General features: G+C 37.5%; 1 protein-coding gene across 5 annotated transcripts in view; it reads left to right on the top strand.

Annotated features, from left to right (window-relative positions):
• Positions 1-16,758, top strand: part of FAM114A2 (family with sequence similarity 114 member A2) — a 58,750-nt gene that overhangs the window by 14,266 nt on the left and 27,726 nt on the right. For 3 of the 5 annotated variants that reach the window (XR_006354720.1, XR_006354721.1, XR_006354722.1), the window contains exons 9-14: positions 1,325-1,404; positions 6,144-6,305; positions 6,701-6,840; positions 10,870-10,942; positions 12,714-12,767; positions 14,234-14,689. Coding sequence is in view for 2 of the 5 variants with exons in the window: in XM_043982205.1 (XP_043838140.1) it covers positions 1,325-1,404; positions 6,144-6,305; positions 6,701-6,840; positions 10,870-10,942; positions 12,714-12,767; positions 14,234-14,338 (614 nt within the window). In the remaining 3 variants the exon portion in view is untranslated. Of the gene's footprint in view, positions 1-1,324; positions 1,405-6,143; positions 6,306-6,700; positions 6,841-10,869; positions 10,943-12,713; positions 12,768-14,233; positions 14,944-16,758 lie in introns of those variants that run through there. The other 2 variants (XM_043982205.1, XM_043982204.1) reach the window with 1 other exon arrangement.

Here is a 16,758-nt window from a genome sequence, read left to right as displayed (position 1 = left end):
TAAATGCATAGAATCACACTTGATGTGATTAGAAAGCAGTTATTTTGAGTACAGATTTACAGAACTAACTATTGTTATTGAGGCAGCTTGTGGGAACTAATGGAGATTTCACTTTTAAATGGTTGTGTAGTATACACCTAAATCTGATTTTAGTTATCCAAGTTGCTGAGTGATAACCCCATTGATATTAACCATACTGTGATAATCCCCAGTTTTTTATAAACTTCATTTAAGTTATTGGTACAGAATGCCACTAACAATATTTGTTCCATTTAGTCGACATCTGCCCTTGCATAAGTAATCAGAAACTATAATCTTTAAACACCGTTTAAAGTGCTCAAAGGAATTTTCTAAACAGATGTGCATGATTTATATCTCTAATTAGCTGCTTTACCTGTCTGCCAGCAGTCAGGACTCTGAAATGGTAGATCTGGAATTTTTGTGATAAACTTCAATTGAGTATGCCACTTCGATGTTTATGGACACCACCCCTACACAGCTTTTACCATCTGAGTCGGGTAGAGAAATAGCACTGAGGCCTTTGGGGACCACAGGCCACAGAGCTTAGTGTTCACTGTTTTGTAGGCTTCAGTTTCCATTAGCATCCTTAATTCTTTTCCCTAATCCTTGATATCAGGGAAAGCAATGCAGTCATGAAAGCAACATTGGACTTGGATTATATAGATTGCACATTTAGAGCTAAAAGGTGCCGTAGAGGTTATCTGATCCATTTATATATTCAGAGACTGAGGTGAAAGGTTCTGCAGGTTAAAAGTGGCAGATGTAGAATTTGGATCCAGGTCCTTTTAACTGGAAATCTGGCACTGTTTCCATTGCATCACACTGCCTCTTATATTTCCTTTACTTCGTTCCAAAATTTCCCTTTATCCCAGAAGTTTTCCATATCCCCAAACCAACATTTATAGGTTTTGTTAATATATTTCAAACTCCAAAGAGTCCCATGGTCAAATTAGTCTGGGAAACATTGGGATAGACTATCACCTGTTAAAGGAGATCAGAGAAGGGCTTTGAAAGATAAATGGCTTTTGGATGGGCAGAGAGGAAAGCACTCATTCCAGGTGACTTTTTCCACTTGCATTCTGTTATATGCATCTTGGTGTGGTCCTTTGTAGTGGTCCTGATCACCTGTTAGAGATTATGAGCTTTGGGAGGGCACACGTTCTCCATTAATAGGAGTAGTGACTGCACAGTGCCCTCTGGGCTGTATACATCTGCATGTCCTGGCCATGCTGTGCAGTACTTGTTGCTGACGTGCCTTACTGGTCTACCTATAGTGTTTTCTATGTCATTGGTTGTCTTTCAGAAGATGAAGATTTCACTACAGAGATAACAGAGCTGTTTTCCCAGCTTCATGTTTCTACCAGACCTGACAAACTGACCAAAGTGAGTCACTCCATCCTGTCTATTTCTTTTTCTAAGTAAGAGTTGAGCAGACATACAAGATTTTGGATAGATGATTCTAAACTCCTGGTAGACATATCACAAAGATTAAGTGTTTATTCTTTTGTTTTGTTTCCTCTCTAATAGATTCCATAATGTTTTTATTTTCCCACTGCCTAGCACAGGACACTATGTATAGTGGGCACTTAATAAATGTTGGTTATTATTACTTCTCTTACCTTACATTTATGTAATACTTTCTTCACCACAATCCTTTAAAGTAGGTAGTCTAGGGTTAGGGAGATGGGGTTTTCAGTTGTGATTTCAATGGTTTGGGAACTCTCAGATGAGGAAACAACCTTTACCAATTCAATTCAGTTTGGCCCCTTCTCTGCAACCACAGACTTAGTGAGTTACCTAGAACACTACAAGGTTATATGATTTGTGTAAGATTGCCTATCTAAGTATATGTACGAGATAAGACTTGCAACTCAAGTCTTCCTGCCTCCAGGCTATCTCTTTATCCACCTCACCTCTCTGGTAGTCCAAGTATTATTATTTTAATGTAAAAGGATATTTACTTAAAATAAAATTGCACACCTCTTCTCCAGCATTAGGAACAATCTCTGCCTAGTCACTTTCAAGGAGCTAGAGGGCATTAGAGAGCAGCACATTGTCTAAAAAAGTAGGAACATGGAACAGTGGAAGGAGCACTGGACTGGGAGGGAGGCAGCATTTTTAGGGAAACTTGGGTTTGTGCCCTTGTTCTACTATTTACAAATAGCCTGTGCATAATTCACATAAATGTATGACCTCTGGCAGATTTCTTTGCCATTTTCTCATCTGTAAAATGAGGATTTCTGTTCTGTAACATTGAGCTGATTAATGAACTTCTCTGAGATTGTTTCCCCAGCTATAAAATAATTTTAATAATCCATGCCTTCTGTCCCTCAGAAATATTGTGAGGATCAAATGAGATAATGTGTATAAAAGAACTTGGAAAAGTATTGATCTCTGGGTGTGGTGGACCTCACCTGTAAGCCCTGCCTCTGGGGAGGCTGAGGCTGCTGGATCACTTGAGCTCTGGAGTTCTGAGCTGCAGTGAGTTAAAGTTGATCAGGTGTCTGCATTAAGTCCAGTAGCAATAAGGTAAGTCCTGGAAGCAAGGAGCCATCAGGCTGCCCAAGGAAGGAGAACCAGCTTAGGGTCCAAAGCAGAGTTGGTCCAAGCTCCTGTGCTGATCAGCAGTGGCATCAGGTCTGAGAGTAACTGTTAACACTTTCAGCCAGGGTGAGGTAGGGAGCCCCAGTCTCAAAGGAAAAAGAAAAAGAAAAAAAGAAAAGTATAGCAGATTATGCAGATGTCATGAATTATTACAGTAGAGGCAGCATTGGGTAATGCATAGAGAACTAGACTTGGAAGCAACACACCTGAGTTCAAATCCTGCTTCAGATACATATTCATTATATGATACTGGACAAATCTCGTATCCTTTCTCAGTATAAGTTTCTGTATTCTGTATCCCTATCTGTAAAATAGGAATGATAATAATAACAACAATAATGATAGTAGTAGTAATAATAATAATAATAATAAAAATAAATACCTACCTCATTGGGCTGTTGTAAGACTAAAGGAGGTTATATATGTAAAGTGCTTTGTAAACCTTAAATTGCTATATAAATGTTAGCTGTTATTGCTATTAATAATAATAATAATAATAATAATAAAATAATAGGTAGCATGTATAAAGGATAGAAGATAGGACTTAGAGTTAATCTCCCCATGACCCTTACTAGATGTGTGACTATGGGCAGGTCACTTCTTTGGGCCTCAGTTTGCTCATCTGTAATCTGAAGATAATAATGACCTGTAGTACCTATTGCAAAGAGTTGTTGGGAAGCTTCATTGTGATATAAAGTGCTTTGAAAACTTCAGAGTGCTACATAAATAATTGTTTTTGTTGCATTGTAGCACTAAGTAGCTTAGTAGATAGAGCATGGGATTGGGAGTCAGGAAGACCTGAGTTTGAATTCTCCCATAGACACTTATTAGCTGTGTGACCCTGGGCAAATAATATATTTAACTTCTCTGTGCCTCAATTTTCTCATCTCAAAGATGGGGACTATAATAGCACCTACTACCCCATACAGTTGTTGTAAGGATCAAATGAGGTAATATGTGAAGTGCTTCGCAAATGTTAAAGTTCTATATAAATGCGATCATCATCATCATCACTGGCTTAATGGCGAGCTATTTATTATCTGATTGTTTGGGCTAAGATGCCTACCGTCATATTTTTAGGATTTGGGGGCACTTTAATCTGAGTTCAGAGTCCATAATAGCAACGTAGGTTTGTTTTTAGAGTACTTAACGGATCAAACGGTAGTATGTAGTATATTGAGCTATAGCAGGCAGGGCAATTTTCACTGGTCCTTGAACTAGTTGAAATCTGTGTCCTGTCCTTGTAATAGCCACCATAAGTCCACAGGCATCACAGGTAGGCACACGCTTCTTTAGTAATTGGCCCCTATGTATTTTATAATAATTTCTACCTAGCCTCAAGGGGCCAGAAAGAAAGGGCTTCAAAACCTGGCACAATATTTTAAGAGGCTACTTTTTCCAACAGATTGTTTTAGAAGCAGCATAATAGGGTGGAAGGAACATGAACATGGAGTCAGAAGACCTGGCTTTGAGTTCAGGCACTGACACAATCTAGCTGTCCCTGGACAGATCACTTAGCCTCTCTGAGTGTCAGTGTCTTCATCTATAAAATGGGGGTGATAGCATTTTTGTGACCGAGGCACTTCATAGGGTTATTGTGAGTAAAGTACATAATTTAAACTATAAAGTGTTATATTTTTCTTCTGAAAAATTAAATCTTAAGATTTATTATTATTATTATTGTTTATAACATCTCTTCTCTACATCCACTTTCATTCTACTCTGCCACAACCCTACTTTACCTAGGTGGCCCAGTGGATAGAATATTTGGGCCTGGAGGCAGGAAAACCTGGGTTCATTTCTGGCCTCATATACTTTCTAGCTGTGTGACCCTAGGCAAGTCACTTAATCCCTGTTTGCCTCAGTTTCCTCATCTATAAAATGGAGATAACAATAGCACCTATCTCCCAGGGTTGTTATGAGAATCAAATGAGAAAATAATTGTAAAGCACTTGGTGTGGTGCCTGGCACATAGTAAATGATGGCATTATTATTATTACATGTTGTTGTTGTTGTTATTATTATTATTGTTAATTTCCAGCCCCCATTACCTTTTTTTTTTTTTTTGTGAGGCAATTGGGGTTAAGTGACTTGCCCAGGGTCACACAGCTAGTAAGTGTCTGAGGCCCAGATTTGAACTCAGGTCCTCCTGAATCCAGGGCCAGTGCTTATCCACTGTGCCATCTAGCTGCCCCCCCCCATTACCTCTTGTCTGGGCTACTTCAATAACCTTTTTATTATTCTCTTTGCCTCAACTCTCTCCCTACTCCACTCCATTCTTCACTCATCTGTCAACATTATTTTTCTAAAGCATAAGGGTCTGACTATGCTCCCCTTTCTTGCTCCTTGCTTAGTGAGGTCTAGTGGTTTCCTATCATCTCTTCATCATCTAGCCCCTTCCTACCATTCCAGTTTTCTTATACATTACTCCCCTTCTTGCACTCTACACACAGTTACACAAACCTACTTACAGTTACTCAAACATAACACTTCATCTTCTACCTCCATGCCTTTGCACTGGTTGTAACCCCCTCATCCCTGCCTCTTACTATTCTTGGCTTCCTTTGAAGACTCAGCTCACATCTCACCTTCAGCAGAAATCCTTTCCCAGTGCCCTTGGAGTTGTTATTGCCCTTCCCTTTCAGACTTTTGGTAGAAAACCTTTCTTAGTGGCATCTTTCTATTTCAATGAAATCACAGGTGCAGTCCCTAACCCTATGCCAGTATTAATTATTCATATGTATAGTTTATACTAGAGACCATATATGGTTCAAAGAACATGAGACAGGGGGTGGCTAGGTGGCGCAGTGGATAAAGCACCGGCCCTGGATTCAGGAGTACCTGAGTTCAAATCCGGCCTCAGACACTTGACACTAGCTGTGTGACCCTGGGCAAGTCACTTAACCCCCATTGCCCCCCCCCCACAAAAAAACCAACTCAAAAACCCCAAAAAAACAAAGAACATGAGATAGATGGTCCCAAAAGCTGGAGTCTAAAGGTCATGGCCTTGCTACTTAACTTTCTTTGAGACCTTGTATAAATCACTTTACATCCCTGGGCCTTACTTGTCTCATCTGAAAAATGAGAGTTCAGACTAGAAAATCTTTAAAGTAATTACAGCTTTAGGATTCTAAAAGGGATTTCTCCTGATCTTATCAACAGGCAACACTGTGTTGAGCCACTAGGTAGCATTGATATTATGAGAAAGTTGACAATCATTTGTCTTCGACTAGATTTTTTGGCCACTGTGTTTTTATTGCAAGGTGGTAGCTTTATGCCAATGCGTAGAGCCTATTAAAAATGTGTTTTGTAACCACAGGTATGATGTGGACTTTATCTAGTCATTAGAACTGAAGAAGGAACATTAGAGATCATTGAGTCCAACCCTTTTGTTTTATGAGTTTCAGTTCTATTACTGGTGCAGGAAGCCTACTCAAGGTCTTGTTGGTTTGATGGTCATCTATCTATCCATTTATTTATCTATTGATTTAATTATTTATTTAAATTTATGTATTTAGGCAAGAAATACTGTTCATGAGTGGATCAGCATGTCTAGTTCCAAACCTTTAACAGAAGAAGAAGAAGAAGAAGAAGAAGAAGAAGAAGAAGAAAAAGAAGAAGAAGAAAGAAAACAGGTAGAGTTGGAGAATTCAGAGCAAGAAGATAAAAAAACAATAGAGGTAAATAATAAAGCAGAAAAGAACCATCTTACTATACGTTTGAAATATAAGTGCTATGTTTAGTTTTTTACTTAGAAATAGCAATTTAAAATGCTAAGAGCATTAAATCTGTTGTTTACTAGTTATGTCATGACTTTGGACAAGTGTCATTGGTTATGAAATGAAGATGTTGGACTAAATCATCCCCCTGGCTCCTTCTTGCTCTGACATTTTATATTTTAAGATCCTTTCTTGCTCTGACATTCTATGTTCTGTGGTCATCTTCTGTTCAAACGTCTAACATGTTTCAGGATGTTGGATATCAAATTGTTCAACACAGGGTGAAAAGATGGATAATGTTTCTTAGAGAAAAATCACTTACTTATATAAAATGAGTGGTTTTCTTTGTCTCCCAGGATATCCATGCATTTGCCATCCAAAGCCTGGCAGAACTGACAGCCTACTCCATTGAAATGTTCCATAAAACAGCAGCATTGATTCTACATGGTCAAAAACAGGAGATAACTGCTTTAAAGAGAAGCAAAACACTTTCCCAGTGAGTATAATGAGTATCCTTTGTAAAATCAAGACTCTTGTCAAGTATGAATCAGTATCAGTCATTAGTCCTTCCTTAGCTACTTCCCACAGCTTGAAAACTTGCCTGCTTTGCTCACACCTACTCTGATTATTTGAATTAGCTTCATTTGGGGCTCTCTTAATAGATACATTGGTTCCTTTGTGTGAAGCCACAATCCCAGATAGAGTTGTTACAAAAGTAAAGGACAAATGAAGAAGTGTAATTACTTATGCTGGCAAAGGATACCCTACTCAAGATATTATTCTGACAATGAATGCAATTATCTTTACAAAGTATACACAAAAATACAATGAAAACCCAAGTTGTAAGAAACAAAGCTATTAAAAAAAGTATGATTTAAGAACAAGATAAAATTCCTAGTTGCTAAAAATAATTATGAAGATTTTCAGGGATTCATTGAGAAATATTCTAAATATGTCATTGTATTACTGGCCTCCTCCACCAGAGGCCTCTCTTGATATTATTTATCATAGTGTGGATGTGACTGAGCTTTCAGTGCTATGTCAGTGATTTGCAAAACCTGGCGGGTCCTAGGAAGCTGGTTTTTATGTAGTGGCTCATTGATGATCTGTGTATTTGTCATCCATATACTGCCCTAGCTGATTAGGAGCAGAGTGGCCTGGAATTACAATGATGGGCTTTCAAGTGATCTTTCTTTTGGACACTTAACTGCCTAGTAGGTAGGATCTCTGTCAGTGGAGCGAATTCCAGCACTGATAAAGTTATAGATCATTTGAATGATTATAGTACTACTGTCCTCTTGTGGTAGGTATCAAGCCCTTAGCACTGGACTATATGAGCTACAGGATTAAATTTGCTAAAGGAACTGAGCAAGTGGCCAGTTTAGCTATCTACTATACTTTGTAGAAGGGAGTCCATAGCAGACAGAAAATGAGACTTCCTTATTATAGTGCTGTCCCCTGGCAATAGGGCAATAGTCAGTCAGTCAGTAAACACTTATTAAATGCCTACTAAGTGCCAGGAATTTTGTTAAGTACTGAATGCCATTGGTCCAGATTTAGAAAAAACTCATTATCAGAAGAATATTGATATAGTGCTTACACATAATTTTTGGTTTGTTTTATTAATGTGTTCCAAGCTTCTACCAGTGCATAAGGCTACACAATCCCTGCCCATTCAATTAAACAAACATGGCTTATATGCCTAATTTGTGCAGAGTACTGTACGTAGGTATTGGGGAAAGAAAAGTTAAGGCAAGAAAAATTAAGGTAAGGTGCACTTTGTTTCATGGACTGTACTAATATGGGGAGTATACCTCCATTAATCAGCCATTCAGCAAGCACTTATTAAACACCTAGCAGATGCCAAGCTCTGTGCTAGGAGATGGGAATTTAAATATAAACAAATGAAACAATTCCTACTCTCAGGGAACTTATAGTTCTGTCAAGGAAGACAACTTGTACATATATAAGTAAATTCAGAAACTACTTGGCATGACATCTAAGACCTTTTACAGTCTTCCTTCAACTTAGCTTTACAGTTTGATTGGGACAGTTAGGTGGCACAGTGGATAGAGCACTGACCCTGAAGTTGGGAGGACCTGAGTTCACATTTGACCTCACTTATTAGCTCTGTGATCCTGAGCAAGTGGCTTAACCCCAGTTGCCTTAAAACATCTGGGGCCATCTCCAGTTGTCCTGATATATGTATATATATGTATATATGTATGTATATGTGTGTGTGTGTATGTATATACACACACACACAACACACACACGTATACATATATATCTTGCCACTGGACCCAGATGGCTCTGGAGGAGAGAGTGAGGTTGGTGATTTTGCACAGCCCTCCTTCACTTAAATCCAATTCATTGCAAGTAATGGCATCACCCTGATATCATGGTCCTCTTCGAGAATGAAGGACAAACGACAACAACAGTGATTTGATTCCACATTGCTTCCCCTCTCACACATGATGTTCCAGTCAACTTGGCTAACTTGCTCTTCCATGTACAAGGTATTCCATCTCCTGCCTCAGCACATTTTCACAGGTCGTCCTCCATGTCTGTCTTGTTCTTTCTCTTCCTTGGAGAATTTTTAGTGTCTTTCAAATCACAATTCAGATGCTAATCTCCTGTAGGAAGCTTTTCTTGATTCCCTTTGTTTTTGGTGTTCCCCAATCCCTCTAATGAAGTTACTTTGTCGTTACTTACTTTATATTTCTTATCTGTATGCATACTGTTTTCCCCAGTAGAATGTAAGCTCTTTGAGAGGAGGGACTGTTTCATTTTGTCTTTGTATTGTCATCAATCAATGCAGTTTCTGTCATATAGTAGGAACCTAATAAATGCTTTCATCCATTGAGTAAATGTTAGTCAACTTGAACCTGTGATGTTAGAGAAGGATGGAGTACCTTCTAGAAAATGTATAGGGTACAACTTGAGGAAAGGCATGAAGATAGGAGAATACAGGCCAAGCTGGGGGTTGTAGCAGAAAAGTAGTTTAGTTTGGCTGGAGTGTAGTGTGTGGAGAAAAATATGATAAGCCTGGAAAAGTAGGATGGTGTCGAATTTCAGTGAGCCTTGAATGCAAGGCAGTGGGGAGCCACTAAAACCTTTTTTAGAAGGAGAGTGATACCACTAGATCTTTGCATGAGAAAGGTAGTATTTACAGTGGTTTGGACAGAGGAGAGGTTAGAAACTAGAAACCCTCTGACTTAACTCATGTAAGTCAAGGCATTTGGTAATAAGGGCCTACACTAGGATGCTGCCTAGGAATAGGGATGGATAGGAAAGATTTTGCAGTTATCAACAAGACTTAGTAACTAATTTAATATGAGAGGTAAGGAGAAACAAAATAAAAAATAACCCTGGTATTTTGAACATTGGAAAGTGGATAAAATGGTGTCAGGGAGAGAAATCATGAAATTATAAAGAAAAGCACATGTTTGGGGGAAAAAGAAGATCAATTTTGGAAGATGATTTGAGTTTAAGATGTGGTGGATCAGGCTCATAGGTAGCTGGAGATTGTGGATTCAGAAGTCAAAAGAAAAGTCAGACCTGGAGATTGGAAAATCATCTGAATGGAGAAAGTGGAGGCATTGGGTATAGACAATTTTTAAAAAGAAGCTTAACATTGAATGACAAGGCCTGGAGGAGACAGGACAGAATGGAATCAAGGGTGGAGGTTGAGGTATTAGTAAAGAATAGGGTTACCTTTCATATGGAAAGAGAGAGAGAGAGAGAGAGACAAAGACATTGACAGATGGACAGACAGACTGAGAATATGTTAACATTTAAGGAATAGAGGCTGCTTGAGTCAAATAATTTCAGGCTTCTCAGTATAGTTGGAGGCCAGGTCATTTGTGAATGTTGGTAGTGAGAGGAGAGAAGAAAACAAGATAGGAAGTCTGTATAGATAGAATAGAAATATTGTTATGTATCATGGAGAATCTAGTTGATACCATGTGTCCTAAACTTTTATTTTACATAGTAATTACTTTTAATATATATTTGGTGAATTGAATTTGACATATGTACTAGTTACCAAGAGGCTACCTTTTGGACATATGTTTCTGATCTTGACATGGTGACATGTGCCTATAATCCCTGTGACTGACGAGGCTGAGACTGGTGGATTACTTGAACTGGGGCTTCTGAGCTGCAATGGGTATTCACACTAAGTCTGGCACCAGTATGATGAGACACTCCCCCAAGTGGGGATCGCTAGGTTGCCTAAGGAATGGTGACCTGACCAGGTTGGAAATGGAGCAAGTCAAACCTCCCCTGATAATTAATAGTTGGGATTGGACCTGAGAGTGACTCCAACCTGGGCGAGATAAAGAGACTTAGTCTGAAATTTCTTATATATTTGATTCCTGACTTAGACACATATCTCCTTAAGAATCTTTTATCATTCTCATTTGGCACACATGGAGATGATTTGTTTTCTTTTTGAGATTTTAAAATTCATCCCATAAATATAGGAAAGAAACACTTGATTTTTCCTTTTTTACTTCTTCAGAATGACAGTTTTGTTGTGTAAAGAATTGTCTTCGATGTCTAAGGAGTTCGCCACATGCCTGACAACTGTTGGGGTAAGAATTACTTTGTTTCACTAGATTGGAATGTCTGACTGCTTTTTTACAATTCTTTTGTTATCCTTGCCATATATATTCGAAATACACAGTATATGTTGTCTGTAACTAAAATTTAGAACCTGAAAAAGATCTTTGACCCTTGCATTTTTTCCATTGCTAGTATGAGAAGTCAACCATTGTTTCTTTGGACATTTTAAGGTTTTTAATTGTCAGTAATTTTATTCTCTCTCTCTCTTGCTTATCTTTAGTTCTCAAATTTTCTTTTCTATTTTTCTTTCTCCAGTCTCTTCTTTTATTGTCTTAATGTTTGTTTTTGTTTCTTTTGCATTACCAGTTCTTGCTTAGTTCCTTTGAATGCAATGTTTATCAATCTGAGAACACCTCTTGAAATATCTTGCCTGATTCCTTACCCCATTTTTGTTTCTCATATTTTATCCAGTTCAGTTGTCTTATAATGTTTTGAAATTGTATAAGTCTTCTTTGCTTTGTTTATTTTATTTAGTTGTATTTTTTTTCTTGTGTGCTTTTTTTAGTTTCGTCTCCTTTTTTTTTTTGATGTTTCTATTTATTTTTCATGGAGTTTGTAAGGCGTCTTAGCTCCTTTTGATTCTCTCACTCTGGCATATTGGATCAGGCTTTGACCCTTGTATTTTTTTTTAAGTCCTCCATATACTTACAATATGATTCATACCTGGTTTCAATAGCCATTGAAAGCGCTATAGTTACAACACAAATTATGAAAATAAAAACTAAAAATCCTTATTACAAAAGGTATTTGTGTGCTTATCCCTTTGAGTCTCAGATTCTTCCTCTAGAAAGTGATGGAATTGGACTAAATAATCTCTAAAGTCATTGGTGTCTCTAATGTTCTATGTCTCTGATATTACATGTCCTATGTTTTAAGGACCCTTCCAGCTTTAACATTCTATGTTTCACATTTTTGGACATAGCCAGTAGGAATTTATTATTCTTGACTATACATATTAGTGTTTTTTGTTTTGTTTTGTGTTTGTGGGGCAGTGAGGGTTAAGTGACTTGCCCAGGGTCACACAAGTAGTAAGTGTCAAGTGTCTTAGGGCCGGATTTGAGCTCAGGTCCTTCTGAATCCAGGGCTGGTGCTTCATCCACTACGCCACCTAGCTGCCCCCTACATATTTGTTTTAAGGGCTTTGTTTTTTTCTATTTTTCAGTTGTGTGAGGATAGGGGAGGAAGAGGGAAAAAAATTCTGTTCTAAGGTCTCTTTCAGCTCCCCCATTCTATATTTTATATTCCAGAGTTCCTTCTAATGTTTCCTGATGTATTTCTTAATCATGTGTCCAACATGTATCCTTTCCTCACAATGAGCTCAACTGTAATAGCTGCTTATTACTAAATTAGGTGACAGCATTTTCTTCCTAAAGTTTTCCAAACAGCTCCTCTGAAGAGTTACTGAATGTGTTCTTCAGTGTTTCATGGCTCCATTTACATCCTTTAGAGACACCAAAATATTTTGGGAAATGCAGTAGACTTGGGGTTAGAAGACCGTAATTTGAGTCCCAATTTTATCGCTTATCAGCTTTCTAATCATTGACAAGTCACTTTCCTTCTCTGAGCATTAATTCTTTCTTCTGTAAAATGGCAGAAATAGGACTTATACTACCTGTCTTACAGAGTTGTTTTGAGAAAAGTACTTTATAAACTATAAAAAGTATGGGAAAAGGGAGTTGCTAGTTACTATTCTCATTATGTAAGTACAATGAAAATTAATTTTTCTTACATTTTTTCCAGGTCAAAGAAAAAGCAGATGTACTTAATCCACTAATAACTGGCGTGTTTCTAGAGGTTAGTTTTGATTTTTTAAAAAATCCAAAGCTTTAAGTCTTATGCTTTAAGAGTACTTTCTGATTCTTTCACTAGTGGCTTTTTTTCGTACTCAGATAATAATTTAGGTGTATTTAAAGATATTGTTGATTCATCTATTTATTCATTCATCTATTTATCTTATCTATAAAAACATAAAGTTGGAGGTACAATGTAAAGTGTGTATATATTGGGGAAGATATCATTGAGTTACTCCTTTGGTAGCTTTTAATGGATAATTTTCAGTAATGAAACACTTTCTAGAAGTCAGCTGGTTAACACTAATGGGGATGAAAATCATAAATAGACTAGTATGACTTCCAAAAGGGATAAAGTTTCATTAGAAGGAATTTTTTTTTCCAAAAAATTTATCATGGTCCCCTTGCAAAAAAAAAAAAAAAGTGCTTTGTTTTTTAAAGACTGTGCCTCTGCTGTATCCTAGACCTGTGTTCTTCAGAACCCTTCTATGTATTCTAAGCCACATGGGATCCTGTGTAGAACCTTGAAAAAGTATTGATGATAGCCATCTAGAAGGAGTGTTGCTTCCCCTAAATTTAGAGGAAGGGTGACCTTTTCTAGATGGATTTCATCAATACTGACCCAGTAGGGTGCTGCCATATCACTCCTAGAGGCCTATCTCTCCTCTCTAACCCACAGGGGTTGGTGTCCATGGAGGAAAGATACAGGCCACTCTCGCTGTGGTCTCCATTAGGAAGTTGTTTGAATTGCTCTACTTGCCAGGGTTATTGTGAGGATGAAATGAAAATATTTGAAAGCGCCTGTGAAAACGCTATTTTGGAGTCACAGGACCTCAGTTTGAATGCTGGCTCTGTCTCTTATCTGTATGACATTTGACAAGTCTGAAGTCCCTTCCAGCTCCAAAAATCCATGTGGATCCTGTAATCCTAGATTGTCATTTTGGCACCACAAAGCACTGTATAATATTAATCATTATTATTATTATTATATTCTTCCATTAAAGTCCTCCTTTGCTGCCTCTTCATTTTGCTGAAATAATCCTGGTTCCTTAAAGGACTCTACTAAGAAAGCACAAATACTAGTAGGTCCTACTAAGCTGTAGAAGCCTGAAGGCTTTTAAAAAGTCAGCCCAACAACACATCGGCATGTTTCATCTGAAAGCCAGTTTAGTTAAATTGGGAAGGGTTCATTACTGGAAAGTTGGCTGCCAAGTGATGAATTTTTTTTTTTAATCATTGAACTCATGACAACTGACTACTAAGATATGGAAGGATTGTGACTTGCATTGATGGAAGGTAGGCACACTTCACAGAAATAAAAACATTTTTGAAATTATTTTCCTTTAAAAAGCTGATTTCACTGAAAAAGATGGGATTAATATGAATTGAATCACCAGGTGCAAAACTAATCTACTCTTACATTTTTTCTCTTAAGTGACCATCATTTCTTTTTTGTCTCAATCTCAATAGGCATCTAACAGTGCTTCATATATCCAGGATGCCTTTCAATTACTTCTTCCGGTGCTTGAAATCTCCCTCATTGAGAGCCAGATTGAATCATCACAGTCACAATGAGCTCCATACTAGTGGAAGAGAGGGGATTCCTTATTTACAGAAGCAAATATGAAGACATGTTTAAGGACAATAAGTTTTGATCTTGAGCTTCCAGCAATGGCTAAAAAGTGCCAGACCACTTCTGGGCCTTATAGTCTGATGTTGCAGAAGCAAGAGAGAGGCTAATGGGGAATTTCTGTAGTCTAGAAAATCAGGCAGTCTAGCAGGTTAAAAGAGTAAAGTTTTTGCCTTCATTGTTTGACTAAGACTGTTTGGTTCCTCTTTCCACTACAGCAGATAGTTATGTGCATTAATAAATTCTTTGAAAGAAGACTTTTGGAGAAGATCCAAGATGAAAACTTTTGTAAAAAGGTTAGCATCTTCTGCTAATGTGATGTTTAACCAAAAACATCTGTTCCACTTTGACATGATGCATATAACCCAAACACTACAAATTCTTGCTAAAGGAAAAACTGGATCTTTGAAAACAGCTTTTTCTCTTCAGGCAGCACACAAATCTTTCGTTGTGTGGATGAAAAACAATTTAATTTTGTATGCCCAGATCCTATTGTTTGATCTGGAAGTGTCACATACTCTTCTTCCCAGAATAAAAACTTCAGCTATATGATGTCTGTCAGGTTTTATATGTATTCTGATGATTACACCTTGTCACCCAATCCTTGACTATGATTACAGTACATACCCCAACTGCTTTTTTCCTTTCCAGTAAACATTTAGCATTGAAGAGAGATTTGTAAGGTGTTATATTTGAACTCATATTAATCTTACTGTGGGTAAGGAATGGCTTCTGGTGCCTTTAAAAATGAAGACCTGACTTCATCTTTAACCCTTGCTCTTTTAATTACGTAATAGGAAGAAAAGTAAACCTAGGAAATGTGGGGGCATGGCCTTTCTTGTGCTAACTTTTGAATGTTAGATGGGTCATGTTGAGTTAGCTTTTATTTCCATACATGCCTTTTTACTTATTTATGCATTTTATTAATCATGATCGGTTTTTAAAAAGTGATCACTGACAGATTCCCAGAGACAGATGGTGACTTATTACCTCTCAACTTCCAAATAACAATCAAACCAGATAGGATTACTTTTTAAGTACAACTTTGATAAATTGTTTTATATATACACATTTGGTGTGAACCACTCCAGTATATTTTCCATGTATAAGTCATGTACAGGTTGAATCCCATTATAGATAACTTTAAACTGGTGTTCAAATTCTTCTATACAGTACTGGGTTTTTGTCCTATCAATTATGAATATGACATTTAGATTTCCATTGTGTATAGTCTTCAATCAGCCCATCAACAAGCATTTATTAAGTATCTGTTATATGCTAGCTATTGTGCTACCTGCCAAGCATACATACATACATACATACATACATACATATCTATCTATCTATCTATAAAATAAAACAGTCTCTACTTTCAGGGAGCTTATCTGTTATTAGTTGTAATAGAATCTCTTGTATGATATCTTATCCTCTCCTACCCCTCCACTCCCCCCACCTCGAACTAGATTCTTGGCATTGTGACCTTGGGCAAGTCACTTCTCCATACCAGGCTTCAGTTTCCCCATCTATAAAATAAAGGGACTTGAATGATTTCCAAGGTCCCTTCCAGCTCTTAACTTTTGAGCTCTATGTTTCAAGGCTCTTCTGTCTATATTAATACAGTTTATGTATACTCATGAATAGCGGGCATAGCATAGTAACCATAAGAACTACTTCTGACACATACTGAACTTATGACCTGGACAGATCTTTCAACCTCTAAGACTATAAGTTGCAAACTGTTGTCAATCTGCATCTCTCCTGTTTACCTCTGCTGCATTTTTTTGGAACTGTAGCTCTGTAATCTTGATTTTGTATTCCCCAAAGTCTTTCAAATTGAAAGTAAAACGTGTATTTTTAAAAATTAGGCTTAAAGGAATGATTGATTAGTGTTCACACAGCTAGTTAGTGGCAAAGCCAGGACTTAGAATATAAAAAATTGGGAAGACCCATGGATTCCATCTAGTCCAGTCCATTTCAGAGTAAACATCATTTCTATTACATGCACTCAGAATGGCAGCCCGGCCTTTGAAGGCTTCAAATCAGAAAGAATCTCCTGTGAAGTTTACCCATTTCACTTAGTGATAGCACTAATCATTAGAACATTTTTCCTCACATGAAGCCTAAATCTTCCTTTTTCTAACCTACATGAATTGTTTCTAGTTCAGCCCTCTGGGTCCAAGTAGAATAAATCTAATCCTATTCCCATGTTACATCCCTATTTTAAAATAAACAAACTTGAAGACTTCTAGGTCTTCTGCTTTGGAGGTTAAATCTCTCTAGTTCCTCCAACCAGAATTTCATGTGGCATGGTTTTGAAACCTGTTACCAACTAGATCATTCTCCGATGCACTCCAGATGGATGTCT

This window comes from Dromiciops gliroides, chromosome 2, assembly GCF_019393635.1.
Source record: "Dromiciops gliroides isolate mDroGli1 chromosome 2, mDroGli1.pri, whole genome shotgun sequence".
NCBI classification, from domain to species: domain Eukaryota; kingdom Metazoa; phylum Chordata; class Mammalia; order Microbiotheria; family Microbiotheriidae; genus Dromiciops; species Dromiciops gliroides.
This window is presented reverse-complemented; position numbering and strand designations above follow the sequence as displayed.